The sequence below is a fragment of the Aethalodelphis obliquidens genome, unplaced genomic scaffold (assembly GCF_003676395.1).
Source record: "Aethalodelphis obliquidens isolate GAN/ISIS:26980383/991018 unplaced genomic scaffold, ASM367639v1 scaffold26, whole genome shotgun sequence".
NCBI lineage: Eukaryota > Metazoa > Chordata > Mammalia > Artiodactyla > Delphinidae > Aethalodelphis > Aethalodelphis obliquidens.
The window spans coordinates 18,198,622-18,226,479 of NW_020837970.1; the positions used below are offsets into that span (position 1 = coordinate 18,198,622).

The 27,858-nt window shown below is 36.9% G+C and overlaps 1 protein-coding gene across 10 annotated transcripts in view; it reads right to left on the reverse strand.

Moving 5' to 3' along the window:
- Positions 1–1,556: 1,556 nt before the first annotated feature.
- The window catches only part of MYO9A (myosin IXA), a 268,245-nt gene continuing 241,943 nt past the window's right edge, over positions 1,557–27,858 (reverse strand). For all 10 annotated transcript variants that reach the window (XM_027123508.1, XM_027123501.1, XM_027123505.1 and 7 more), the window contains 3 exons: positions 9,334–9,536; positions 7,153–7,295; positions 1,557–6,474 (listed from right to left, as the gene is read on the reverse strand). In XM_027123508.1, the coding sequence (XP_026979309.1) occupies positions 6,011–6,474; positions 7,153–7,295; positions 9,334–9,536 (810 nt within the window). In that variant the 3' untranslated portion in view covers positions 1,557–6,010. The remainder of the gene's footprint in view (positions 6,475–7,152; positions 7,296–9,333; positions 9,537–27,858) is intronic.

The window sequence follows — 27,858 nt, forward strand, 5'->3', positions numbered from 1 at the left end:
CCCTTCAGCCCTCAACGCCAGAAATGTCTCTGGCTATGAAACACACAGGGGAAGACCCTGTGGTACTATCTGGGCCTTTCTTCTCAACTGCAGTTTTCAGACTTGTGAGACACTTATCCTCCTCCGCCCTTAAGGGAGTATTTAAAGGTAGGAAGGACAGAGAAAGGCTCAAAGATGCCAAGGAGCACCCATTCAAATTCATAAGTATAATCTGATAGGGGAAGCCAGATATTGCAGATGACTAGTCTGCATCTGGTGGACACCACTGGTTTTCCCCACTAGGATGCAAGCTCCATGGGGGTGGGAGCTTTGATCACCAACGTACCTCCGCCACCTAGGACAGTGCCCGTGGGTGTGGGTGCTCAGTCAATACTTGTTGAATGAATGGCCACACAGAACTGAGAAGTGACATACTCCTCGGAGTCCGAGATGCCTCACAAGATTCAACAGACGTTACATGTGTCTTATCCATATTCATGGTTATGTCCCTGGCTCTAAGATGCTGTACTGCTATCCAATCTAGGAGACAGAACAAGTTTTTAAAAAGCAAAGCTCTAGTCTGCATCTCCTTACAGCTTTCTGCTCTTATCTTTATGATCAGAAAGGTTTGTTGTGGATCCAGCAATCACAGGGGCAACTTTTAAAAATGGCATTACTAGGTTTTATTTAGCCAATTAAGGAAATCTTAGTCCACTATTTTGTTGTAATGTGAATTTAATGCAAAATGTAAATGTAAACTTGATGTAAAAAGAAATGTGAAGGATGATCTCAGAATTTTAAAAATTGAATAAATTTGACATTAGGGGAAAATTGATCACAATTAATTTTTTTTCAATTCCACCTTAGACTTGGTTTGGCATTTGAGAACCCCTGATCTCATTCGGCCCTCTCATCCAAAATGTTAAGTGTGGGCACCTTTTGTTAGGTGCTGAGGATCTAAGAGTCAGCAAGATAGGCTCTTTTCTTGCCTTGGGAAGCTAACATCAAAGTTTTTTGATGCCACAAATACTGGGAGCTGTTGAGAACACAAGACATCTAAGCCAGTTCAAGGAGGAAGAGGACATTTCCAAGTAGAACTGCTTTTTACACTGAGACCTGAGAGTCAGTAAGAGTTATCCGGAGAAGTAAACCAGGGGGAGAGACCCCATTCCAGACAGAGGGCAAATGACTTTCCCAAAGTCATGCAGTGCAGGGCAGAACAAAAAGGATACACTAGGGCCCTCTATTAGCAGCTATTGCTACTTCTTCATGGCCTTTTTGGTGAGGATCCTCAATGTAGATTTATTGCCTTCCCTGCCCGCCTACCTCTAAATCGATTAAATGAAGTCTTGACAGCTTAGCATCCATTACAGAAAACTCACAGCTTGAATATCACCTTCACTTGAACTCTACTGAGTTCCAATAATTACCACCTCTGTACTTTGAAAATTTGGGGGCTCAGCCCTTTCCTTAAAAAAAACATCACTTTAACAAAAATCATTGCTCTTCCTTGGGTTCAGGTTGGAGTGAGTTGGGGTGGGAGCCAGGATGGTCAGAAAACAAACCACACGTATTGCTGCTTCTGGAAGCTTTGTTCTTTAATGAGCCATGGAGTGATCTGTTCATCAAGCTGCTCTTGTGTAGCCATACAGTGCATATTTTGAGTGACACAAACTCTACTTTATACAAATGATGTCCCCCTCCCTCCCGCCAAAAAAAGATGAAAAAGAAAAAAAGGAAATCACAAAGTGCGTGTTGATTGCATCAGGAATGTAATCAGTTCTGTGGGTGAGACAAATCATTCTTCGTATAGAATTATTCTGTTAAACAGTAAAATGATATTATATTTCACAGGATATGTCCTTTTACAATACATAGTCTTTTATAAATTTACACTCAGCATACTTATAAATTACTTTCAATCCATTAAAATAATATAATACTAATCTGTAGTGCACACCTTTCCCTTAGTAAACACAATTACTTGCTCAAAAGGTGCAACTTTTATATGACCTAACAGGGCTGATAAATAGGCATTAAGTATGGATGGAGAGCAAGGTAATAGACCCCTTGGTGGGGCTTTTGAAAACAGTTTCAACCAAGAGACCAACAAGACCTAAAAGACCCACCTCCACAATCACTGTTTTGCCCTTTACCACCAAATCAAATGTGGGAGTGGTTCCAGAGAAAAGTGGTTAACAGTATTTTAGGGGCACAGACAGAGGACTCCCACAAATACCAAGGAATTTTACTACAAGGCTAGCGTGGTTTTGGGGGACAGTGCCAACTGTCACAAAATTATGGGCAGACAAACACATCTGTCAACACAGAATGATGTTGTCCAGCTCCCCACCAAGGGGGAGAAAATAGGGAGAGAGAAGGATGAGCAAAGCCGTCTGGACTTTGTTTCTTCTTAAAACTCTCTTAGCTTTAAACACATCCTGAGAATACTTTCTTCTCTCTGGTTCACCAAAGTGCTTGTGAAAGGTACACATTCATTATAGTTAAAAAACCATGGCCCACAGGCACTAAAGTGGGCCTGCAGAACCTTGCTGGACCTCCTCTCTTCAGCATGCTTCTGGAACCCTGTCTTTGACAGTGAAAACAATCCTATTGTTGTTGTGATGGAAGACAGAAATCTCCACTAACCCCCCAGCAAGGTAAGAGCTGTAGCTGGTTTCCAAAGCATGAGAAGGTGGGGCTCTTGTATCCCACCCCCTAACCCCAGGTCCCTCTGCCTCTACAAGGCTCATACTGAGCTGTATCTCCTTTGTCTTTCAGAAGCCAAGAGTGGCAAAATAATTAAAATGGCAGGAAGTATAAAGCGCATTACAAACTCAGCATGTCACCTTCCTAAATCCTTCCTGTATTTGCTTCACTTTGTGATACACAATGCACACTTCTCTGCTTCCATTACATTTTCCATGATAAGGGATACGTTGGCTTTAATTGGGAGAATTAAAAATCCAGGCTGTGTTTGGGGCTGGGAACGTGTGATAAGAAGAGAATGCTCTGCATATTAGAGTATGGGCTTCAAATGAGGGGTTGCCCCACTGCTGCTATGCAGGGATTTCCTTTGAGGCATTTGAGATCAAAGAAAATGAGCAGAGAAGCAATAGTAAACACAAATTTGACACATACTAAGGTTAAATATCTCAATCATAAGTGATTGTAATGCAGCAGCGGTCCCCACCCTTTTTGGCACCAGGGACTGGTTTTATGGGAGACAACTTTTCCACAGACAGGGGGCGGGGGTGGGGGGGGAGGGGAGATGGTTCAGGCGATGATGCGAGCGATGGGGAGCGGCTGTAAATACAGATGAAGCTTCGTTCGCTCACCTGCCACTCACCTCCTGCTGTGCAGCCCAGTTCCTAACAGGCCCCGAGACCGGTACCGGTCTGCAGCCCAGGGATTGGGGACCCCTGGTAATACAGCATCGCCTTGTGGTAACATAACTTTAACCATGGGGAGGACCAGTTAAATCAAAGGGAAGGAGATACAGCACTTGGTTCTGACAGTATTTTAGAGTTATGGCTTCATCTCTTTCCCAGGCCAACAATGCCTGTTATGTTATGAGAACAACGGCTTGCTTTCCTTCAAAGGGAGGGTCCCACATTTGCTCTCCATTCTTATAATTGCATGGATCTCCCTACCCCCACCCTCCATTCTGGCAGCTTGTTAAATGACTAGAAATCCACAAATCTAGCAACTGAAAAACAAATATTTATTTAATTTTATCCAATTTCAGGTTTTAGGTCCCTGAGAAAAATTATAAAGTCTCTTAACATCCATCGCCTGGTTCCTATAAAGTGACCTACATGAGTAGTTTTTTAACTGCCAAAAACTTACTTTGCAAAACAACAGCAACAAAACAAAAACTCCACAAAGATTCAGAGGGGAAGCCACGTGCCAAGATGTGTTTCCCAGGCCATTTCCGTGGGCCAAAGAAAACTATTCAACAGGGCTAATCTCTTTTTTTTTTTGTATGGTATTTAAACAATGTTCTGGAGCAAGTGGTGAGTAGTAGTTAGTGCCAGCTGAAAACCACCCTCCCAAGAATAATGGGACAGACTGCGCCGGGCACGGGGACTGGGGCACCCACACTGACACACCATGCTGAGGGGTTGGGTTTTATTCTAGGAGACTCTCAAGTTCAGATTTTTAAAGGCTTTACCTTTGTTACTCCTCAGGACAGCATGAACAAGGTGGCAGATGTTTGCAGGATATAAAATCTAACATTTACTTACTAACCATCACCATTCTGGAGATTTAAAAAGATTCCTTTCCCGAGGTCATTTCTGAACCCAAACCAGAGAGAGGTAAGCCTCCTGCTACCTGTAGCTGCCACTCAGAATGATGTTCCATGTCTGGCCTCTGGGGCTCAACGATAACCAAGGAGGCAGTGGCATGAGGTTCAGTGTTGTGTAACAGGAGAGACTCTGCCTTGACAAAAGTCTTAATATTTCTATAACTTCACATCAAATAAGTATGAAAAGGAAGAATAACCAAAATTCAGGTTACAGATGGTAAAGGCTCTTTTTTAGAACAGTGCATGTGGTAGTTAGACAAGATGCATTTAGTAACTTTAAAAAAACATTTTCACATACTTATCTCAAGAAAGGGTATCATGTTTCATTTTCCATATATTATAAATAGGCAAAAACAGATTTCTAATCCCACAAATGCTAAGAAGCTTAAAATGCTTTCATAACTCAGGTATATGGAGACACCCAGTGGTGAGAAAAATGGTCTGACTTTTCCCTCAACCCAGGGATGAGTGGCTCTCACCATCACGTCCAATGGCCCCTAATCTGTGGGAAGAAATTCCATGGGGAGCAAGGTAGCATAAGGTTAAAAAGAAATATGCATACTATACATATATATATTTACAGTAAACTTCAGTAACCAGAATATTAACAAAAATAGCTTCAAGTAGTCCTTGATTTTTTTTTTCTTCTATTTAATACTGATGGTCTGAGGAAAAGAAGATAAAAGTTAGATGGGTCATATTAAAAACTTTTCTCTTTTTTTTTTGGCAGCTTTCTGTAACACTTATTCATGCAGTGCTGTGTGTGAATGTTTGGGGAGAAGTGATTAAATGGTCACATTATTTGTCTGAGCTCGTGGTGGAAATCCACCAGCAGATAAGTAGGTTCATAAACCATCTTCAGTTTAATCTACACAAAGAGAAAAGCCTGGATGGATTAGCATGAAACCCTCACGTTTAGGGTTCACCAGGTCTCTGGGACATTTAAAAAATATTAGAGGAACCTGATCCTAGAATCAGGGGCTATAAGAACAGTATAGCTACTGAAATTTCAGGCCATGCAATATATTTGGCAGGAACTAACCAGGAGTTAAACCAGCATTGATTATTATGACATCAAACATCACCAAAAGCAAAACATGTATTCTCCTCTTCACTGTGTAACCACAGATGTCTGAGACATGCTCTGATGGCTTAATGGAGACAACTGCTTTTTCACTTTCCCCAGAATATAACATGGAGTGTTTTTCAAAAATCTTAAAATAGAGGGCTTAGGCTTTTTGTTTATAAATCCTTGGAAAAAAATTATATTCTACCCCAGCTCCTAACTATCCCAAAATAAACCCAAAGGATTTCACTTTCATGGTTAAGAAAGATTTATATGTTTTCTTCAAATGTCAGAAATCAGTGGGTCCCTCCAGCCCACAATGTCCCCCCAGTTCCACACTCACCTCTGGGAAGGGAAAAGAGGAGGGAGGAGAGGCAACTACAAAGACCTCCACAACTGACCCAAATCCCCAGGCCCTGGTTGCTTTGTTTAGTCAAATCTCTAGTCAAATACAGCAGCCAAGGCACAACTGGCACCATCCCTAGCAGGCTTCAAAGAGGCCTTTCCGCTTCGGCAGGAGGACCAGGAATTCAGCACACAAGGTCTTGGTTGTATGCTTGGGCGAGAGGCAGGACCACAATTAGGATGAATATTGTGGACCAGGTGATGAGGCCCCAAAGATGAGATAGCCATGAAGGGACAACACATCTGCCAGTTCAGACCATAAACTCATTATTTCCAAAGAGAGCTAGCTGTTGGGTAGAGCTGCAGTCTGGGTCCACAGTTTTCCTGCGGCCAGACACAACTGTCCCCTCTGGGGTCTCTTTGGTTTTCTGAGGTGAGTTTTTCACATTCTTTAATTTTTGTTTGCCCTTTTCAGGGTTGAAGGTTCCTCTGCTGATGAATTGAGGCTTGTCTTCTAGGGACTTGGTCTGGCCCAATGGCCCTTCCATTCCCAGGGCCTCGCCAGCTGAGGAAGCTCGGTAGAATGGAGATTTGGAATAAATTTGAAATCGTCTTCTGGTCCCATGAGAAGATGCAGTGCTAGACGAACATAAAGAAGAGACTGAAGAGTCCACTGAATCCAGTGAGTCTTGCTGCTTTTTTAGCTGCTTCCGCAACTTGCCTGAAGGTTCAGACTTGCCAGCTGCCTTCAGGGAGATAAGGGCTAAGCTTCTCTCTAATGTAAGAAAGAGACCGAAGCTGTAAATGGCAGTTCCCTCTGAAACAAATCGTCGTGTGATGAAGAGGTGTCACTGTCCACATGTGAAAGTGGGTGGGCTAAGATCTGGAGGGTCCAGGTCGACCTACTTTGTGCACAGACACGACTCGAGAAGAGCTCACCACCCATTTCTACACCACCCATATCGTTTCAGAATCAACCCCAAGGAAGTCTGGAGTTGGACTATGGCATCAGAAGAGGCCTACAACCGTCCCTATCATTTAAAAAACTGCCAGGATATGTAGTCAATTCCACATCTCGCTGAAACACGCTAGGCAGTTAAAGACCTTGTTTGGTACAGTCCCATCTCACAGCAGGGCTCAGCTCCTGCTACCCACCCTTAGAAAATGGATCGTGGGTCAGTAAGACACAGAAACTGTGACTGTTGCCTTTTCTCTGTGGTAAATATAGAGAAAACATCAAACTGCAAAAGTAACGCCTTACATTGAAGGCTTGGTCTGATGAACAATTTGTATAGAAGCTTCACAAAATTGGTATATTTCAACTCTTTAGGACTTTGTCACTTTTTCATGTAAACTCAAGGCCTTCTTGAAAGGGACTTTGTCTTCACTTGGGAATCCTTATTCCTTCTTTGCAAAACAAATCTGGAGTCTTTGGTCTAACATGTTCATTTACCTGATTTCTCAGCGATGGCACCTTCAGACTCGATATTCAAATTTTCAGAGCTATCAGCAGTCCCTATGGAGGCCTCAGACTCAAGGGTTTCATCATCAGAGGCACGGGGTTCCAGTACAAGCATCTCAAAAGTTAGCTCTTCCCTGTAAGATACAATCAAGAAACGCAATATCATTTGATAAGAAACGGAAGGAAGACAACAGGAAAAAAGACCTTCCGTGAAAATCAGGAATTGAGGTAGCAAAAATAGTCACATTTCTTACTGTTCCTTTCCAGGGTGGTGATAAGGACCTGAAAGCACAGTCACAGTGAAGGCTAAAGACAGCAAAGGCTGGGACCTATAACAGGGCTAAGCATGAGGTAGAGAAAGATGCTGAAGCTATGAGACCTTCTGGTAAAATGAACTCTGGGCTGGTAATCAGGAGATGATTCTAAACTCACTCTAAACTCATTCATAATATATCAGGAAAGTACTTTTCCTCTCTCTGGACCTCAACTTTCTCATACACAAAACAAAGAGATTAAACTAGATAGTCTCTAGGATTCCTTCCAGTGCTTAAACTATTTTCTACAAAATTTTATTCGCTGGTTACAGACTATATCCTCTACCTTGACCAAGGAGAGACCTCTAGGTCTCCTAGATGAAGTAAAACACTGACTGACCTTTTCTGTCCTTTGAAGCCCTTGCCATCTCCACGTAAGAGTATTCTCTACTCCTCCTCATCAGTCACCCACCTACCTCTCAGTCATGCCCCCTCATTCCCTGACGTCTTTGGTACTTGGCTCCTAATCTCGCTTTCTCACTACTGCCTGACACCACCCTGATCTATTTCAATCCACATCTTTGTGAAAGCTCACATTAATACTCTAAAACCAAAGTTCCTTTACGTCTGCAACTCCTAACAACCTCTCCTCCACTTTATGTAGGCAATTTTCTCCAATGGGCAGATCCTAGAGTTTGTCAATCCAATCCTCCACTCTGTCCACAATCTACTTATCCTTCCAACTGCAACTCTGTTTTTCATCGAGTCTCCTCCCTTTCAGAGCCCTTGTAGCTTCCCTTCCACTCTACCTAGCTTTAAATTATTCATCCTTTAATACCTCCAACATCTAGCTTGAAATTCATGGACAATCTTTTCAAGGACAGTCTCACCAGCAACTCATTACTGCATTTACAACTGTCATAAGCAGTGTGCATTCATACCTCTAAGACTAGGCTCATACGTTTTCCTTTCTCTGGAAAGACTTTTCACCTTCCTAGAAAATTCCTATTCACCCTTCAATACTTCCAATACCATTTTCATCAAAGCTGAATTAGGTCCTCTTTTCAGATCATTTTTATATCAAATAGCTAGCCCCTGGTCAAAGTAGACCACTTTTGCCTTACCATGTTCAGCACACCTGAGCCCTAGCTGCCTTTTCTAGCTTGCCCAAATTCTAGATTCAATCCTGACAGGCAAAAAAGTACTTTAACAGACTCATAACCTCTCGTGAATCAAGCTCTCAGACCTAGGATTCTGGGATCCTGGGAAATCAGGAACAAAAATCCCCTTAAAACATAAGAGTCATCATTGTCAACCAAAACCACTGCACAGTACCTTCAGGGAGAACCATGGGATGTTCACATTATCCCAAAGATGTAGGGATACCCACTCCTGCTCCAGTGATGGTAGAGGTCACAGAGCGGCTTATGTGTTGCCTAAATTGCAACCAATTTACCTACCTAGTATCCCAGCACCCACTAGAGTTGCTGCCTTACCCTGACCAGCCAGGTGCTGGCCCCATGGCTATGTTGATCTTCAGGTAATAACCTTCCTTTATGGAGTGCTGAATAATCTTAGCCTGGGAATCCTTATTCCTTCTTTTTAAGACAAATCTGTTCACCAAGGCTGGTGACCTGTTAGGGATCTTGGCTAAGACTGACACACCCTGTCCCAGTCAACATCTCCAGAATCATCACTGTAGCAGCTACAGTTTGGTCTCCCAGCTCACAGAGCAACCTTCCTTGAGGTGACAACTTTCACATTGCTACCTGAGTACAGGCAACATGTCTTTGTCATCTCCACATCCCCTATATCCCTAACCTAGTGCTTGACTCACAATAAGGAAGAATAAGAAAAGGACAGAAGGAAGGAAATGAAAACAGATAACTAGTCGCTCCCTTTCCCCCTGGAAACTCACTTTTCTTTCTGCAGGTTCTCAATCTGCTCAGTCAGGACTCTCTCCTCCTGCTGCATAGCTGCTTGCTGCTGTTCTGTGATGTCAGCCTCCAGCGTTGCCTCACTAGTCAAGGTCTCTTCTGGGACATCAGACATGGAGGGCAACCGAACTACAACAGGAGACGATGGGCATGGATAGTTTCCTCGACGAAGACGCCCCTTCCCCTGCAAAGAAAAATATGTGTTAAAAGGTAAACTGAGTGACTGATCAGTTTTACTTGGCCCAGTTAGGATAACAAGTGTACTACTTCCATCACACCTGGTGAATGGTAGGAATAAGCAGAAACATTCTGTGAGACCTAAGATATTTAGTGAGATACCATCCATCGAACACATTTAGGTTATGCATTTTCTTGCAAGAGCACTGGAAAATGGGTACGTTGGTGGGTGGGAGTGTAAGAACACACTGTGTACTGAGACAAGATTCTTCTTTTAATCTAAGCTGCATCCCCTCCAAACTAAATATCCACACATGGCTATTTAAATTAATTAATTAAAATAAAATGGGGGGTAACGGGGGGAGGGATAAATTGGGAGATTAGGATTGACACTACTATATGTAAAATAGGTAACTAATAAGGACCTCCTGTATAGCACAGGGAACTCTACTCAATACTCCGTAATGGCCTGCATGGGAAAAGAATCTAAAAAAGTGGATATATGTATAACTGATTCACTTTGCTGTACACCTGAAACTAACACAGTATTGTAAATCAACTATACTCCAAAAAAATTTTTTTAAAAATTAAATAGAAGTAAAAATTTAGTTCTGCGTTCACACTAGCCAGATTTCAAAAGCTCAACAGCCACAGGTGGCTAGTGACTACCATATTGAACAGTGCAGATTTAGAACATTTCCATCAACAAAGAAAGTTCTGATGGACAACACTGCTCTATAACTTTAACCTTGGAATATACAGTCTCTCTAGGAAGACTATAGAAACAGGTCCTAAAACTCAGTTTTATTTTTTTTAAAAAGTCATTTATATATTACAGGGTGTTAGTGAGAGATATTCTCTAAGAACAACTCAAGAAACTTCTTTCTTGAGGTCAGAGGGGGAAAAAAATCTCATTGTTTTAACTGGTTACCTTGCACAGAACTTTCACTTCTGATAATGGCAGACTAGGTATTTAAAATTAAACCTCCTGCTGAGAACAACTGGACCAAACATAAAAAACCCAACATATTCTTGAAGGCACCAGAGAGCTAACAAGGTAGACCAAGATGAGGCTAGCCCAGCATTCAGGGCTAATTTAAATTTAAGAAGAGGTGGATGAGAGTCTGAGCAGAGTTTTGACAGACTACAGCAGGAGTCAGCAAATTATGGCCCCTGGGCCAAATCTGTCCTTGTGCCTGATTTTGTAAATAAAGCTTTACTGAAATGCCTTCATGCTCATTAATTCACGCACTGTCTATGGCTCTTCTGCAGAATAATGGTAGCACTGATGGCTGCACGAGATTGTATGGTCCACAATGCCTCAAGTATTTACTCTCTGGTCCTTTACAGAAGAAGTCTGCCAACCTCTGGGGTAAGGAATAATAGTCCAGACCCAGGCAAGGGTGTGGGCTGCAGTGGGCTCCATTCCCATCCATGCCTGATGCTGGGACCCCTAAGGTTTGCATCCTAGATATAAGTGTAAGTTGAAATTATTACGGTCCTTGCAGATACTGAAGCCTAGCTTCAAGTCATTTGAATGGTTCAGAAAATTGTAATCCCTAAAATTGGATTAAAGTAACCCCAGTTTGCTAGTACCCTAGGACCTGGCAGAAGAAATAAAAACACTATCTGGAGGAACGTAACATCATCTCAGGTTTCAAAATATTTTTACAAATAATTTTAAAAAATACTATGTCTCACACACAACAAAAGGTAACCAAGCACAAAAGGAGACAAGACAATGTAAATGAAAACCAATAAAAACAACAGAAACCTCCAATGACACCAGATATTGTTGCTCTCAGAACAGACTTAAAATAGCCATGCTGAAGGAAAGAGATAGAAAGACACAGTTGAATTAGTGGACCAGAAGTTAGGTCAGAAGAAAATACAAAGAATCAAGCAGAGAAAACAAAACAAAACAAAAAATTTTCTAGAAAAATTGAGAAAAGTTGATAGAAGAACACAATAAAAAGATCTACCATATACAAAAAGATTACCAGGAGAGAAGAGAGATCCTGTAGAAGAAATAACAAAAAGATAATGGCAGAACATTTTTCAAAACTAATTAAAGATATCAACCTACTGACTAAAGAAAGCCTTTGACCTCTAGGAAAGATAAATAAAAAGAAGTCCATACCTAGAGACAGCTGCTAAAAATTAAAGGCAAGAGAAAATCGTGAAAGTAGTCAAAAAAAAAAAGTACCTGCCACAAAGAAGCAACTATTTGATTCAAAGTTTACTTTTCAATAGAAACAATGTAAGTCAGAAAACAATAAATGGTATTTTCAAAAGAGGAAAGGAAAAAGTAACTGTCAATACAGAATTCTATACATCACAAAAACAAACTTCAAGAATGAAGTTGAAATAAAGACATTTTCAGACATACTAAGACAGGAAATCTGTCACCAGCAGATCTGCACAAAAGGAAGGGCAGACAGAAAATGACCCAAGAAGAAAAGTCAGGGAGGAAGAAATGAAGAGCAATGAAAACGGTAAATATGTAAGTCTAAAATAATTTGCATAAAACATAAGAATAATGTGTTGAATTTAAAATACACAGGGAATTAAAAACATAACAACAACATCAACTACATCATATAATAGCTAAAGCATATTAAAGTCCTTGCATTATCTGGGAAAAAAATAAAAGTACCAATTAACAGACTGTGATAAACCACAAATTTATGTTGTAATCTTTAGGTTGACTACTAAAAGAAGAGTAAAAAAGTATAAAACTTCAAAACTAACGAAGGAAAAAAATGGAATAATAGAAAGTAGCCAAAAGAAAAAGGCAAGAATGAACCAAAAAAGGAAAGAAAGAAAAGAAACATACGTCAGGTAAGAAAAATTAAAAGCACAAAATAAAATAGTAGATTTAAATCCAAATATATCAGTGATTACATTAAATTAAGTACATTAAATGCTCTAGTTAAAATCTGAAGATTATCAGACTGTATTAAAAAAAGAAAACCCAACTATATTAAGTTTACAAAGCATGCATATAAAACATTCAGAATTCAGAAAGGCTAAAAGTAAAAAGGCTGGCGTAAAAGACTTACCATGTCAGCACAGAGAAAACAAGCATGTACACACCAATCAGTAAATTCATAGAACTGAACAACTTAATAAACATAAGTGATATAACAGACATACATAGAATTCACGATCTAACTACAGAATATTCATTACTTTAAAGCACATACAGCAAGACAATACATTTCCAAGGGTTCAAATCGTTTATCTGACCTTTAAATTAATTTAAAGTAAGTTTTCTGATAGTGCAGTTACAAAGAGAAAACTAAAAATCCCTATGTATGCAGAATTTAAGAAATAGACTTCTATGAATAAAGAAGATATGGTACATATATGAAATAATGCCATTTGCAGCAACATGGATGGACCTAGAGATTATCATACTAAGTGAAGTAAGTCAGAAAGAGAAAGACAAATACCATATGATATCACTTATATGTGGAATCTAAAATATGACACAAATGAACTTATCTACGAAACAGAAACAGACTCACAGACATAGAGAACAGACTTGTGGTTGTCAAGGTGGAAGGAGGTAAGGGAGAGATGGATTGGGAGTTTTGGATTAGCAGATGCAAACTATCAATATTATATATAGAATGGATAAACAACAAGGTCCTACTGTATAGCACAGGGAACTATATTCAATATCCTGTATAAACCATAATGGAAAAGAATATGAAAAGAATGTATATATATGTATAAATGAGTCACTCTGCTGTACAGCAGAAATTAACACAACATTGTAAATCAAATATACTTGAATAAAAAAAAAATAAGACTTCTAAAACACCCATAGCCCAGCCAAAGAAGAAATCACAATGAAAATTTTAAAATTCTTTGAACAGTAATATCAAAATCTATGGGATACAGTTTAACTCTGCCTATATTAAAGTTATAGCCTTATATGCATATATTAGAAAAAAAGAAAAGTTAAAAAGTAAAGAGGTAAGTATCTATTTCAGGAAACTAGATAGAGAACAACAAAATAAACTCAAGGAGGAAAAAGAAAATAAACAGTAAATAAACATTAGAAAAAAGAGGACCAAAGCCAAAATGTAGCTCTTTGAAAAGACTAATAAAAGATTTTAAACTCTGGCAAAATTGGTAAGAGAAAAAGAATTTACAAATAACCAAAGACAGGAATGAAAATGGGACATCACTAAAAATCTAGTAGACATGAAAAGGATAAGAGGCTACTATGAACAACTTTATGTCAATAAATCTGAAATTTTATGCAAAGTAGAGAAATTTCTACAAAAATCCAAGTAATACTGTCAAAAAATAAAAAATGTGATTAATCTTATAAATTAAATCTATAAATAAAACCTTTACAGAGAGAAAACTGGAAGCCTACATGATTTCACTAGTAAACAAGAAGAAATAACACACAAATTCTTCCACAGAATTAAAAATAAGGGCTACTCTCCAACTCATTCTTAGAGGCCAGCATAAGCTTGATACCAAAACATAAGGACATTAAAAAGAAAGTCTATTATAGGACAATTTTAGTCATAAACAGGGGTGTAAAATTCTAAACAACATACTGTAAATCAAATCAAGCAATATATAAGGAGAATATTACATCATGACTAAGTTGGATTTATTGCACTAGTATAATGATTTAACATTCAAAAATTCACTCATTGTAAAATGTCATAACAATAAAATTAAAAAGTCTCATGCACACCTCAATACATGCAGTACAGGAATTTCATAAAATTCAATATTAAATCACAATTACAACTCTTAGAAAACCAGGAATAGAAGGGAACATATTTAATATCATCAAGCATCTATAAAAATTCTATAGCAAACATCATACTTAGTGGTAAAAGGCTGAAAGCTTTCCCTTTGAGACTGGGAACATGCCAAGAATGATCCCTATCACCACTTCCTTTCAACATAGCATTGAAGGTTCTAGCTAGCATAAGAAAAAGAAATAAAAGGCAGAAGGATTATGAAAGAACAAATGAAACTATCATTATTCATGAACAATATGACTGTAGAGGTAGGAAATCCAAAGGAATGCACAGAAAAATTATTAGAATAAGTGGAAAAATACCAAAATCAATTGTATTTTTATTTAACAAGCAAAAAAGAGAAAACTAAAAGAGAATACAAAACTAAAAACTAAAAGAGAATACAAAAAATTTAAAATAACATTTATAATTGAATTAAAATTATTAAAATCCTAGTAACAATTCAAATAATTCAAAAGATGTGTAAGATATCTATATACAAAACTATAAAATAATTTTGAGAGGAACTAATGATCTACATGAATGGAGAGATATATCATGTTCACGGATGGGAACAATCAATATTGTAAAAATATCAATTCTCCCTAAAGTGATCTCTAAATTCAATGCAATCTCAATAAAAATCCCAAGACAATTTTTGTGAAGCTGATTCTATAATGTATATGGCAATACTGTATACAGAGCCAGGAAGAGTCAAAACGCTATTGAAGAAGGAGGTAGGATGACTTGTTCTAGCAGATATTTTTAGAAAGCTATAGTAATTAAAATAGTGGTGTTGGTACAAAGTCAAAATAGAGAGCCTAGAAAGAGAGCCACACATATATAGACTCTTGATTGATCACAAAAGGGGAACTTCAGAGCAGTATGGAAAGGATGCTTTTTTAAATAAACAGTGCTGGAAAAACTGGATACCCATGTGGAAACATAAAGACCACTCCCTACACTATACCACATACAAAAATTTTTTCCAGGTGGATTATATATCTAAATATGAAAGGCAAAACAATAAAGCTTTTAGAAGATAATAAAGATTATCTTTATAACTTCAGGTAGTAAAAAACTTCTTAAACATGACCCTAAAAGTACTAGTCTAAAGGAAACGACTGGTAAGGTAGCCTAACATTACAATTAAGAACATCGTGTTCATCAAAAGACACCTTTAAGTGTGGAAGAAGAAAGCTTCAACAGAAGTAACCAATAAAGGGTATGTATCCAGAATTCATAAAGAACTCCTACAGATCAGAGAAAGACAGACAACCCAATTAGAAAAATGGGCAAGAGTTCTGAACAGGTCCTTCACAAAAGAGCATATCCAAACTGCCAACATACTTACGAAAAGGTGCTTAAGCACATTAGAGTCACAACACAGAAATTTAAAATAAGGCCCCAATGATACATCCACTAAAATGGTTAAAATTAAGGAATCTGGCAATATAAGTGCTGGGGAGGAAGTGGAGCAATTGGGAACTCTCATACACTGCTAGTAAAGTACAACCATTTTGGAAAAGAAGTTTGGCATTATGTACTCAGGTTGAAGATATATATATCCTGTGACTCAGTAATTCCACTCCTATATAACCCCCACAAAAATACATCCATGTGTCCATCCAAACTACATATAACAGAATGTTCATAGCAACATTATTCATAATTCCCCCAAACACAAGCCAAATGCCCAGCAATACTAGAATGGATAAACTGTGGTATACATATAGACTGGAATACTATACAGTAACATATATGAGCTACAATGAAACACAATAATATGGATAAGTCTTACACACATAAGGTTGATGAAATAAGTCAGATATAAAATAATACCTATTATATGATTCCATTTATATAAAACTCAAAAACAGACAAAACAAAACTATAGTGCTCAGGGATACATACTTTAGTGGGAAAACAACAAAGAAAACAGAGTAACTCAAGTTATTGCTTACCTTTGGGGGAGAGAAAGGATTGCGATTGGAAAGAGAAAGAGAAGAGCTTCTGGGGGTGCTGGCAATGTTCTATTTCTTGACCTGAGGTTGGTATGTGGATGTTTACTTCATAATTCATTAAGATGCAGATGTATGTTTCTGTGCTTTTTTTTTTTAATGTGTTGTATGTATTTCTCAACAAGTAAGAGCTCCTCTTCAAAGTTAACTATTTATGCAAATATACTACTATCTTTTGAATAGAATGGGACAATAAAATGACAGATTTCTGAGTTGATTTTGGGAGGAAGAAAGGAAGACATGCCGTCTCAGAAACAGAAACTGCTGAGCTAGCCCAAATGGTAAGATGAAAGTAGAAGGTAGTTCTAAGGGCATTCAGACTGACTCTTCCAAGCTCACGCCCTCTAAAACATGCAACAGGATGAATAGTAGGAGGATGAAAAGACTGCTATTCCACTTTTAGTTCTGAGAGCAAGAAGTAAAGAATATGTTAAGAAAAAGGCCCTCAAAACAAAAGGTCAGTCTGCAAATTTAATAGAGGATAACTACGGAAAAGATAGCATTGTGGAATGGACGCAGAGAACAGGGTTTGGAGTTGGTATCAACACAGTGTTAAAGTCCATTATGACTGGTCAGAATTACATTATAAATTCCAAGACAGCTTCTTATTACATATCACTGTGACTATTTTAATGAAGCCAAATGAACAACTAAAACTTAATGTGATATAAAAGCCTCAGGGAGCTGGAAAAATCTGAGCTTACTCCTAGTATTCACTTCCCAGTATTCAATAAAAGAGCTGCCTTTGTTCGGCATTCATACCATCACCTGGCCGCCTAAAGTACTTCACTACGGGTTAGCTAAGAATTACTTAACAGAGCTGAAGAAAATCAAACTCCACAGGTCTGATCTCTCTTAAGATAGCATTAAATAAAGATTAAGGAAAAGCTGGAACCCCTACAGCCCAGAGTTCTCTTACAAGGTCAGAGAAAGTAAATTTTAAAGTTAATTACATAGAGCTTTTAGAAACATGGGAAACTGCTAATACTGTGTTAAAAACTGGACATAAACTGGTATACCATAGGTTCTTTTAAAATCTGCAAATATATAAAGGTATTTCCTGAGTGGAATAATATCCTTTATTCTCCATACTTTTCCATAGTAAGCATAATTTAGTTTTTTTAAATGGGATTTCTTTTTTTATAGCAACATTCACTATATATTCTCTTTCAGTGGTTTTATCCATAATTGTTTTTCTACCATCACTGCAAAAGTCAACAGAGTAAAAAAGGCAAATATTTTCTTCACATTATGATAAAAATATTTGACCTTGTGGACTCCCTGGAAAGAGTTAGCAGTTAACACTTTGAGAAGTGGTTTGTAGTATCCTTTGTTCATTTTCCACTAGGTCTTTCTCCTATTTATTTGTAGGGGCTTCTCCTCATTAACTAGGGAAAATCAGACTTTGTGATATGAGTTGTAAATATTTTCTTACTGTATATCATTTCCCTTTTGCCTTGCTTATGGTCATTTCTGTCATGCATTAATACTTGATAACTATGCCAATGAACCTATGAACTTTTCTTTTAATGGTTTTATATAATAGAAATACCTCCTCTACTCCAAGATCACAGTATATTTTTCTAACATAATAGGGATTTTATTGGTTTTGATTGATCACATAGTTCATGAACAATGTGTACCCAATTGTTAATATAAGTACTGAAAAACCTATAAAGCCATATTGTAATCCTTTTCTGAACAGTTATGCCAGTGACGTTCCAGCTTAAACTCTAGAGACAAATTATTCCTAAAATCAAGATTTCAACTACAATTATTTTCAAATGTTGATGAGTGTTAGGTCTAAAGTCCCACTTATCCACGATTTAATGTACACAATATTCAAATTTCCAACCTCTCATTAACAAAGTTACTAGGAAAAGCTGGATTACCACTACCAAAGACATCACAGATAACACAGTTACGACAGAGAGCCAAGATCAAGAAGCAATTTAAGACATTACTATGCTTTTGGAGAGTTAACTATTTGCAGTTTGTAAAGAAAAATAAACTAGCACTGATTTCACCCTTTCAAAATGGGAGAAGGTGGAATTCCCTTCTTCTTAAAAAACATATTTGTAACTGAACTCATAGAAACAGAGAGTAGATCGGTGGTTGCCAGGGGCTGGGGTGTGGGGGAAATGGGTGATAGTGGTCAGAGGGTATAAATTTCCAGTTACAAGATGAATAAATTCTGGGGATGTAATGTACAGCATACTGACTGCAGTTAACAATACTGTATTATATGCTTAAACGTTGCTAAGAGAGTAGATCTTAAATGTTGTTACCACCAAAAAAAAAAAAAAGAAATAAGTAACTATATGAAGTAATGGATGTGTTAAGTAACCTTACTGTGGTAATCATTGCATTATATATATATAATGATATATGATATAATGATATATGATATAATATATGATATATGATATAATGATATATATATATATATAAATATATATATATATATAAAATCATCACATTGTACACCTTAAATTTACACAATATCATATATCAACTATATCTCAATGTATATAATCTCAATATATATACTAGGAGAAAAAGAAAAACCAAAACACATGTTTTTAGAGATCTAAAAAAGTCATATTTAAAAAATTGATTAAAAAAATTCTACTGGATTGTACAAGAAGTACAATACAGGGCCCACTGACTTGATAAATTATATTAATGTAATCACACTTGGCTTCAGTTTCTCTGTTATCTTAAGGTGTTTTTAGTTTCTTTATTAGCTACTTCAGTCTGTTTTCCTTTTGCTCCCCTTTCCCCTTTTGTTCATATTTTTTTCCCTAAAGATTTATCCTTTTCTGCCTCCTGTTACATATTGGTTTCAACTTTTGTAGGAAAGGTGTATCTGGTAACCTTCTTCATCGCCTCTTGGGCTCTTCCATAACTGCCCTTTCAGCTGAATTAAACTTCTTCTTAATGTTTTGGCAATGTGAAGTTGAAGAGGTGGAATGCTTTTGTGCCTGCAGGATACAGGGCAGTAAACAGCTCTGCAAAGCTAGGTTGCCTGAGCTGTAAGACATCCCTCTGTATCTGCAGGTTCTGCATTCTTGGATTCAACCAACTGCAGAATGAAAATATTTGAAAAAAATTTCCCTAAAATTCCAAAAAACAAAACTTGAATTTGCCACCATGCACTAACAACTATTTACATAGCATTACATAACAACTATTTACATTTACATTGAATTAGGCATGGTAAGTAATCTAGGGATGATTTAAAGTATGCAGGACACCTATCCTTCTCAAACTATTCCCAAAAACTGAAGAGGAAGAAATGCTTCTGAACTCTTTCTATGAGGTCAGCATCACCCTGATGTCAAAACCAAAGACACCACAAAAAAAAGATAATTACAGGCCAATGTCACTGATGAACACAGACATAAAAGTCCTTAACAAAACACTAGCAAACCAAATTCAACAATACATTATAAGGATCATACCATGATCAAGTAGGATTTATCCCAGGGATGCAGGATGGTTCAACACCCACAAATCAATCAATGTGATACACCACATTAACAAACTGAAGAATAAAAATTATGATCATCTCAACAGATGCAGAAAAAACTTTGACAAAATTCAATATCCATTTATGATAAAAACTCTCAACAAAGTGGGTATAGAGAACAAACCTCAACATAATAAATGCCATATATGACAAACCTAACATCACACTCAATGGTGAAAAGCTGAAAGCATTTCCTCTAAGATCAGAAACAAAGATGCCCACTCTCATCACTTTTATTTAACATAGTATTGAAGTTGTAGCCACAGTAATCAGACAAGAAAAATAAAAGGAATACAAATTGCAAAGGAGGAAGTAAAACTGTCACTGTTTGCAGATGACATGATACCATACATATAAAAAAATCCTAAAGATACCACTGAAAAAATATGAGAATAAATTAATTGACTAAAGTTTCAGGATACAAAATTAATATACAGAAATCTGATGTGTTTCTATACACTAAAAATGAACTATCAGAAAGAGGAATTAAGAAAACAATTCTATTTACAACTGCATCAAAAAGAAGAAAATACCTAGGAATAAATCTAACCAAGGAGATAAAAGACCTGTACTTGGAAAACTAAAAGACACCAATGAAAGAAACTGAAGATGATACAAACAAATAGAAAGATATACCATGTTCATGGATTGGAAGAATTAATACTGTTAAAATCACAAATACTACCCAAGGCAATCTACAGATTAAATGTAATCCCTATCAAAACACCAATGGCATTTTTCACAGAACTAGAACAAATAATTCCAAAATGTGTATGGAAACACAGAAGACTCCAAATAGCCAAACCAATCTTGAGAAAGAACAACAAAACTAGAGGTATCACATGCCCTGATTTCAAAATATACTGAAAAGCTACAGTAATCAAAACAGTATGGTACTGGAACAAAAACAGACACATAGATCACTGGAACAGAAACCAGAGTGTCCAGAAATAAACCCACGCTTATATGGTTAATTAATCTACAACAAAGGAGGCAAGAATATACAAGGGGAAAAGACAGCTTCTTCAACAAATGGTGTTGGGACAACTGAACAGCTACATGCAAAAGAATCAAACTGGATTACTTTCTCATACCATGTACAAAAATAAACACAAAATGCATTAAAGACTTAAATGTAAGACCTGAAACCATAAAACTCCTAGAAGAAAACACAGGCAGTATGCTCTTTGACATTGGTGTTAGCAATATTTTTTTGGATATGTCTCCTTAGTCAAGTGAAAAAAAAGCAAAAATAAACAAATGGGACTACATCAAACTAAAAAGCTTCTGCACAGTGAAGGAAGTTATCAACAAAATGAAAAGGCAGTCTACTGAACAGGAAAATATATTTGCAAATGATATATCTAACAAGGGGTTAATATCCAAAAATATACAAAGAACTCATACAACTCAACTTCAAAATGACAAACAACCTAATTAAAAAATGAGCAGAGCACCTCAATAGACATTTTTCCAAAGACAACATACAGATGGCCAACAGACACATGAAAAGATGTTCAACATCACTATCATCAAGGAAATGCAAATCAAAACCACAATGAGATATCAACTCACACCTGTCAGAATGGCTATTATCAAAAAGACAGCAGGTAAGTGTTGGTGAGGATGTGGAGAAAAGGGAACTCCTGTGCACTGTTGGTGGGAATGTAAATTGGTACATGAAAGATTGTATGAAGGATCCTCAAAAAACTAAAAATAGAACTATCATATGATCTAACAATTCCACTCCTGGATATTTATCCAGATAAAACAAAAACACTAATTTGAAAAGATATATACACCCCTATGTTCACTGCAGCATTATCTACAATAGCCCACATATGAAAGCAACCTAAGTATCCAATGATAGATGACTGGATAAAGAAGATGAAGTATATATTATATGTATGCATGTATGTGTATACACACATACATACACACATAATGGAATATTAATCATAAAAAAAGAATGAAATCCTGTCATTAGCAACAACATGGATGGACCTAGATTATGCTACGTGAAATACGTCAAACACAGAAAGACAAGTAATGCATGATTTCACTTATATGTGGAATCTAAAAAAACAAACAAACATAACAAAACAGAAACAGATTAATAGATACAAAGAACTGGTGGTTGCCAAAGAGAAGGGGGGTAGGGGGATGAGTTAAATAGGTGAGGGAGATTAAAAGGTACAAACTTCCAGTTATAAAGTACATAAGTCATGTGGATGTAACGTACAGCATAGGGAATATAGCCAATAATATTGTAATAACTTTCTATGGTGACAGATGGTAATCAGACTTATTGTGGTGATCATTTTGTAATGTATAAAAATATCAAATCAGTATACTGTACACTTGAATATTGTAAATCAATTATACTTCAAATAAAAAATAAAGTATAATGGGAGGATGTGTGTAGGTTATATGCAAATACTATTCCATTTTTTTTTAAACAGGAACTTTATTTTATTTTGTTTGTTTATTTTTGGCTGTGTTGGGTCTTCACTGCTGCGTGGGCTTTCTCTAGTTGAAACAAGCGGGGGCTACTCTTCGTTGTGGTTCACAGGCTTCTCATTGCAGTGGCTTCTCTTGTTGTGGAGCACAGGCTCTAGGCATGTGGGCTTCGGTAGTTGTGGCACATAGGCTCAGTAGCTGTGGCTCATGGGCTCTAGAGCTCAGGCTCAATAGCTGTGGTGCATGGGCTTAGTTGTTCCGCGGCATGTGGGATCTTCCCAGATCAGGGCTCGAACCTGTGTCCCCTGCACTGGCAGGCGGATTCTTAACCACTGCGCCACCAGGGAAGCCCTTTGCCATTTTACATAATGAACTTGAGCATCCTAGAAATTTGGTATCTTTGGGGCGGGGGTTCTGAAACCCCTATCATAGTATTCCCTGTGGATACTGAGAGATGACTATACTCCTAGCACTTTTATTTTTAAATTTTTAGTCTTTGATTAATTTAGATCAACATTTTAATTTTTCTTGTTTTTTCTCCACATGACTATCCTTTTTTCCTTCACCATTTATTGAATAGTATACCTCTGAAATGTCACTCACTTTAATGTTTATGATCCTTTCTTTTTCTTTTTTAAGGATTTTCTTAGTTTTCCTGCTTCCTTATTTTCTTATTATCAATTTTAGTAGCATCTTGTCAAGGTCCCCCCAAATATTCTTTTGTTGTTTTTATTGACACCACATCTTGTTGGTAAAATGTTACAAAACTCTTTCCTTGTCTATGAGCATTTGATCTTTGGTCCATGTTCTAGCTCAGGACCCTGGAAACCTGATAAAGGTAGCATGTAAATGATGTTACTAGACAACATTGTCTCTGGCAAAAATTACCGATTGGCATCTGAAGAAGGAATGATAAATTATAAATATCTAGTTGAAACCTATATATTTAGACTCTTTGAGTGTGGAGTCTGCTGTAATTAGACATAGCCCTTGCAGGGACCCAGGAAACCATGTCTGGAATTTTATGAAAGATACTGACTCCTGTGGAGGCATGAAACTTCTAAGGCAGAACAGATCTGCAACCACTAAATGTGGACCCCTTTTTCCTTGCACTTGAGCTGTGACTTGAGAGACTAAAGATATAGCTAACACCCTGATGGTGGCGTGGCAGCATGACTCGCTACAACGACTCTGGCATAAAAGGAAGACCTTATGTTGTCTGCTGGCATGCTGTGCTTCCTGTCCCATATTCTTCTACATGATTCTGATGCCAAGTGTAGCTCACGGTAGTCTTATGAGTCTGAAAGTTTAGGTGAGTCTCAACAGATCCTCTCTCCATCCTACTGGGTGTTAGAACAATAAATGAATAGATGAATTTAGGAAGAACTGACATCTTTATATATTCAGTCTTCCTTTCCAAATGCATTTATTTGTTCAAATCTTCTTTTGTAATTCTTGGGGTTTAAGACTCTGTCTGTATAAATCTTCCACATTTCTTGTTCTACATTTCTTAAGTATATTCTTTGGTATTTTATGTTGCTGTTTTGAGTGCATGCTAATAAAAATGGGCATTTTTCTTCCATTATATCATCCAATGGGTAGTACATATCAAAGTTATCAATGGTACTCAGATACCCTATAATTTTAATTAGTTTTTAAGTTGATTTTCTTGAGTTTTGCATATATACAATCATAATGAAAATAGTGATAATTCTACTTCTTCTTATAAGTTTTATACCTCTGATTCCTTTTTATTACCCAATTGCATTAGATAGTACCTCCAGATCAAGGGCAAATAACAATGAGGATAATGGACATTCTTGCCTTTTCCCAGTTTTAATTAGAAAGCTTCCAATGTTTCTCCATTAAGCAAGATACTGGTTTGGGGGATATAACAGATATATTTTATCATGCTAAGGAATTATAGATATATCCCTATTTTAATAAGAATTTAAAAAATAATACCTGTATAATTATATCAAATGCCCCTTAAATATCTATGAGGATAATATTATATTTTTCCTACAGATCAATTAACATGGTGAATTATGCTAATCGAATCATTCTTGCATTCCTGGGTTAAATCACACTTAGTCAAAGTTTATGTTTATGGGCCACTGAGCTATGCTTGCTAATATTTTAACTTGGGATTTAATATTGACAGATGAGGCAGTTCTGAATTTATATATCAAGTGTTTTATTGATATACACATATGTGTATATATATGTGTGTAAATATATATATATCTCAGTGTATCAAGTCCTGTTCTGTGGCTTTACAAGTATAAACTCATTTAATCCTGTGAGTCTGGTACTATTAACTCCAGTTTATACATGAGAAAACTGAGGCATGGAGATTAAATGACTTGCCCATGTCACAATAGCTAGTAATCTGGTGCTAGGATTTAAACACAAAAGTTTAGTCCAGAGCCCATCCTGTACTCTGCTGCCTTTAATACTTTCATGTAAAATTTTTGTTAGTTTTTCTTTTTCGGGCAGGGTGTTAAAAAGTACCAATGTTACACTCTTTTCATAAAAAAAGACCTTTTCCCTCTCAGCTCTGGAACAGATTAAATTGTATTGTTATGTTTTTAAAGGGTTGGTAAAATTCCTCTGTGAAACTTTATGTCCAGTGTTTTTAAAAGAGGAAACTCTTAGACAATCTTTGATGGCCTCTCAAGGCCTAAAAAGATCAAATCCAAACTACTAATCCTGGAATTTAAGAACCCAAAAACTTATTTGCTAATTCATTATATCTTATCACTCTTCCCTTCCTTCATTCTTACCAAGAAATCTAACATTCTAGCCATTGAAGTTTATTCAGTGTTCTCAGGTATTAAGTCATCTAGCTCTCTATGCTTCCCTACAGCTTTCTGAACAGACAAGATGAGATTTAGTAGACTGAACTACAACTATTTATACCTTTGCTTACTAGACAGTTAATTTATCTAAAGAAGAGACCTTGTCATTTCTATACCTCCAGCACCTAGCACAAGTGCCTAAAACACAACAGAACTGTTACATTTTTGTTGAAAAAATGAATGAGAATAAATGAAAATGAATCAATAAGTGGGGCTAGGAAGACAGGTCTCATCTGCAGAAGAGAATGGGAAGGAAAAAAAGATGTGTCTAAAGTGTAGTCTAAAATGAGAAGTACCTCTGAAGAAACATAGATGGAACGTAGTCTCATTTTTATTTAGTAAAACTGTAAGTTTAAAAATATCAAATGGATTTACAATACTGAATTGAATTCATGTTTTAACTCTACAAAAATCTTCCTAAAATAATAAAAGAAGGGCTTCCCTGGTGGCGCAGTGGTTGAGAGTCCGCCTGCCAATGCAGGGGACACGGGTTCATGCCCTGGTCTGGGAAGATCCCACATGCCGCGGAGCGGCTGGGCTCGTGAGCCATGGCCACTGAGCCTGCGCGCCCAGAGCCTGTGCTCCGCAACAGGAGAGGCCACAACAGTGAGAGGCCCGCGTACCGCAAAAAAATAAATAAATTAAATAAATAAATAATAATAAAAGAAACATAAAACTATGAATACCATAGGACTGTCATAACTTCACTACATATACATAAGGAAAAAGTTCAAGGGAAATATAAGTATTCTAAAATATTAATAGAAAATTGTGATTTTCTTCCTGCTTTTTGCACTTTACCCTACTGTTCAAATTTTTCCACAATGAGCATGAAACAAGTATGTAAATGTGTCTTTTATGTAGAAACACAAGATCATAGATTTATCAAATGCCTAATTTTAAAAGATATTATATACTGTAAGAGAAAGAAATAATTCCAGTCATTTGAAAATGATAAATATAAAATAGTTTATCTTCCAAGTTCTGTGAGAAAACAGCTTCTTTAAAAGCACTGAGTACATCATTATACAAAAAGAGCTAGTATTAAGTTTCAAATCTGAATTTTTTAAAAAAGGAGATAAAAGAGTGAAATGAAAATATTTAACAATCGATTTTTAGGATACAACTGGTAGATCTAGCAGCAAAAATTGCATAGGGAGCCACCATCATTTATGCTTGTCTAGTATTCTGTACTTTTTACTCTCTAAACTCTCAACCCACCTGGCTCACTCACTCTGCTGTTTGTAAATCTTCACCTTCTCTTCTCTCACATATAATCCTGTCATCCCAAGATCACAGAATCCTTATATTTCCTTACTTCCTAACTTCTGCCTTTTATTCCCCCAAACCTAATTTTCAGGCCTCTTGAAGAGCGTCACGTCCCCTTGCCAGATATTACTGAAGTTCTTCCACTCCTATGGAATTCTATCTACAAGAATTCCCTACATAACTTTTCTTCCCATTTGTCCACATCTGAGAGAGATGATTTCAAGGCTTCAAAAGAGATGCTTCTTTCACAATTCACAAAAAGGAGCACAAATACTGTTCTCCTTTTGCCTACTCTCCCAAAGAGGTCCTGTGCCTAATCCTCCTCATCATTGGCGCTGCATGTTTCCTGCATGTGGATCTTCAAGTAATGCCTCTTGCCTACCATCATGATCTTTGAAAGAGGGTTCCGGAGGAATAGAAAAAGCAAGGGTCTTCTGTTGTGGTGTTATCAAAGAGAACACTACACGTTCTTATTACAAGAAAAAATTATTAACTGTATGTGGTGATGAATGTTAGCTAAGCTTATTATGATAATCACTTCACAATATATACATATATCAAATCATTGTGCTATACCTAAAACTAAGAATGTTATATGTCAATTATATCTTGAAAAAAAAAAAGATGAATACTACAAAAATACTTTCTGGTCAGTACCAGAAACAGTAAGAACACTTCTATATTCTCAGAAAATCTTCATTCTCTGGGTCTGATTCTTAGTATGTCAAGTCACCTGAATGTGAACAGTAGACTTAGACAGCATGCACTAACATAAGGAAATGACAGGACCCTTTGCTAGAATCAAGTCCACACTTGGAATATCTTTTTCCTTTGGAGCTCTTCAAAGCTGCCACATTTCAATTGATTCTTAACTTTCCAATTATTAATACTTAACTTCTGGAAGGGCATTTCTTGCTTCTTTTGGTGTTCTCAGTTGCATAGCTTACCCCCACAGATCCACAATGATACAGAATTGCAGGTATGCAAATTTCTAACAGAGACATGCAGGTAAGTTCTTCAATAAGCCTAGATGACGCAAAATTTATAAGTACTGCCAACCACTATGAGCGCCGCAAGAAAATCCTGAAAAGACTTAGAACAATTTTAAAATTCCAAACTGAGTACATAAAATAGCAACTGATACTATTTTTAAAAATTAGAATGTTGTTTTTAAAATGCTTTTTTTAGAACCCCTCTTCAACTAGACTCATCATGAAGAAAGCACTCCACATTAAAGTTTTGGAAGTACTGCACATTATATGCTAAACTTTGTTTGGCTATGAAAACCTTTGTGTGTAACATCTTTCAAGAGGATAATTTGTGAGGGTTCTATAGATTAGTAAACTTTATTTCAAATTATATTCTTCATATTATATTATCTTAAATAATACTAAATCAATACTTATGC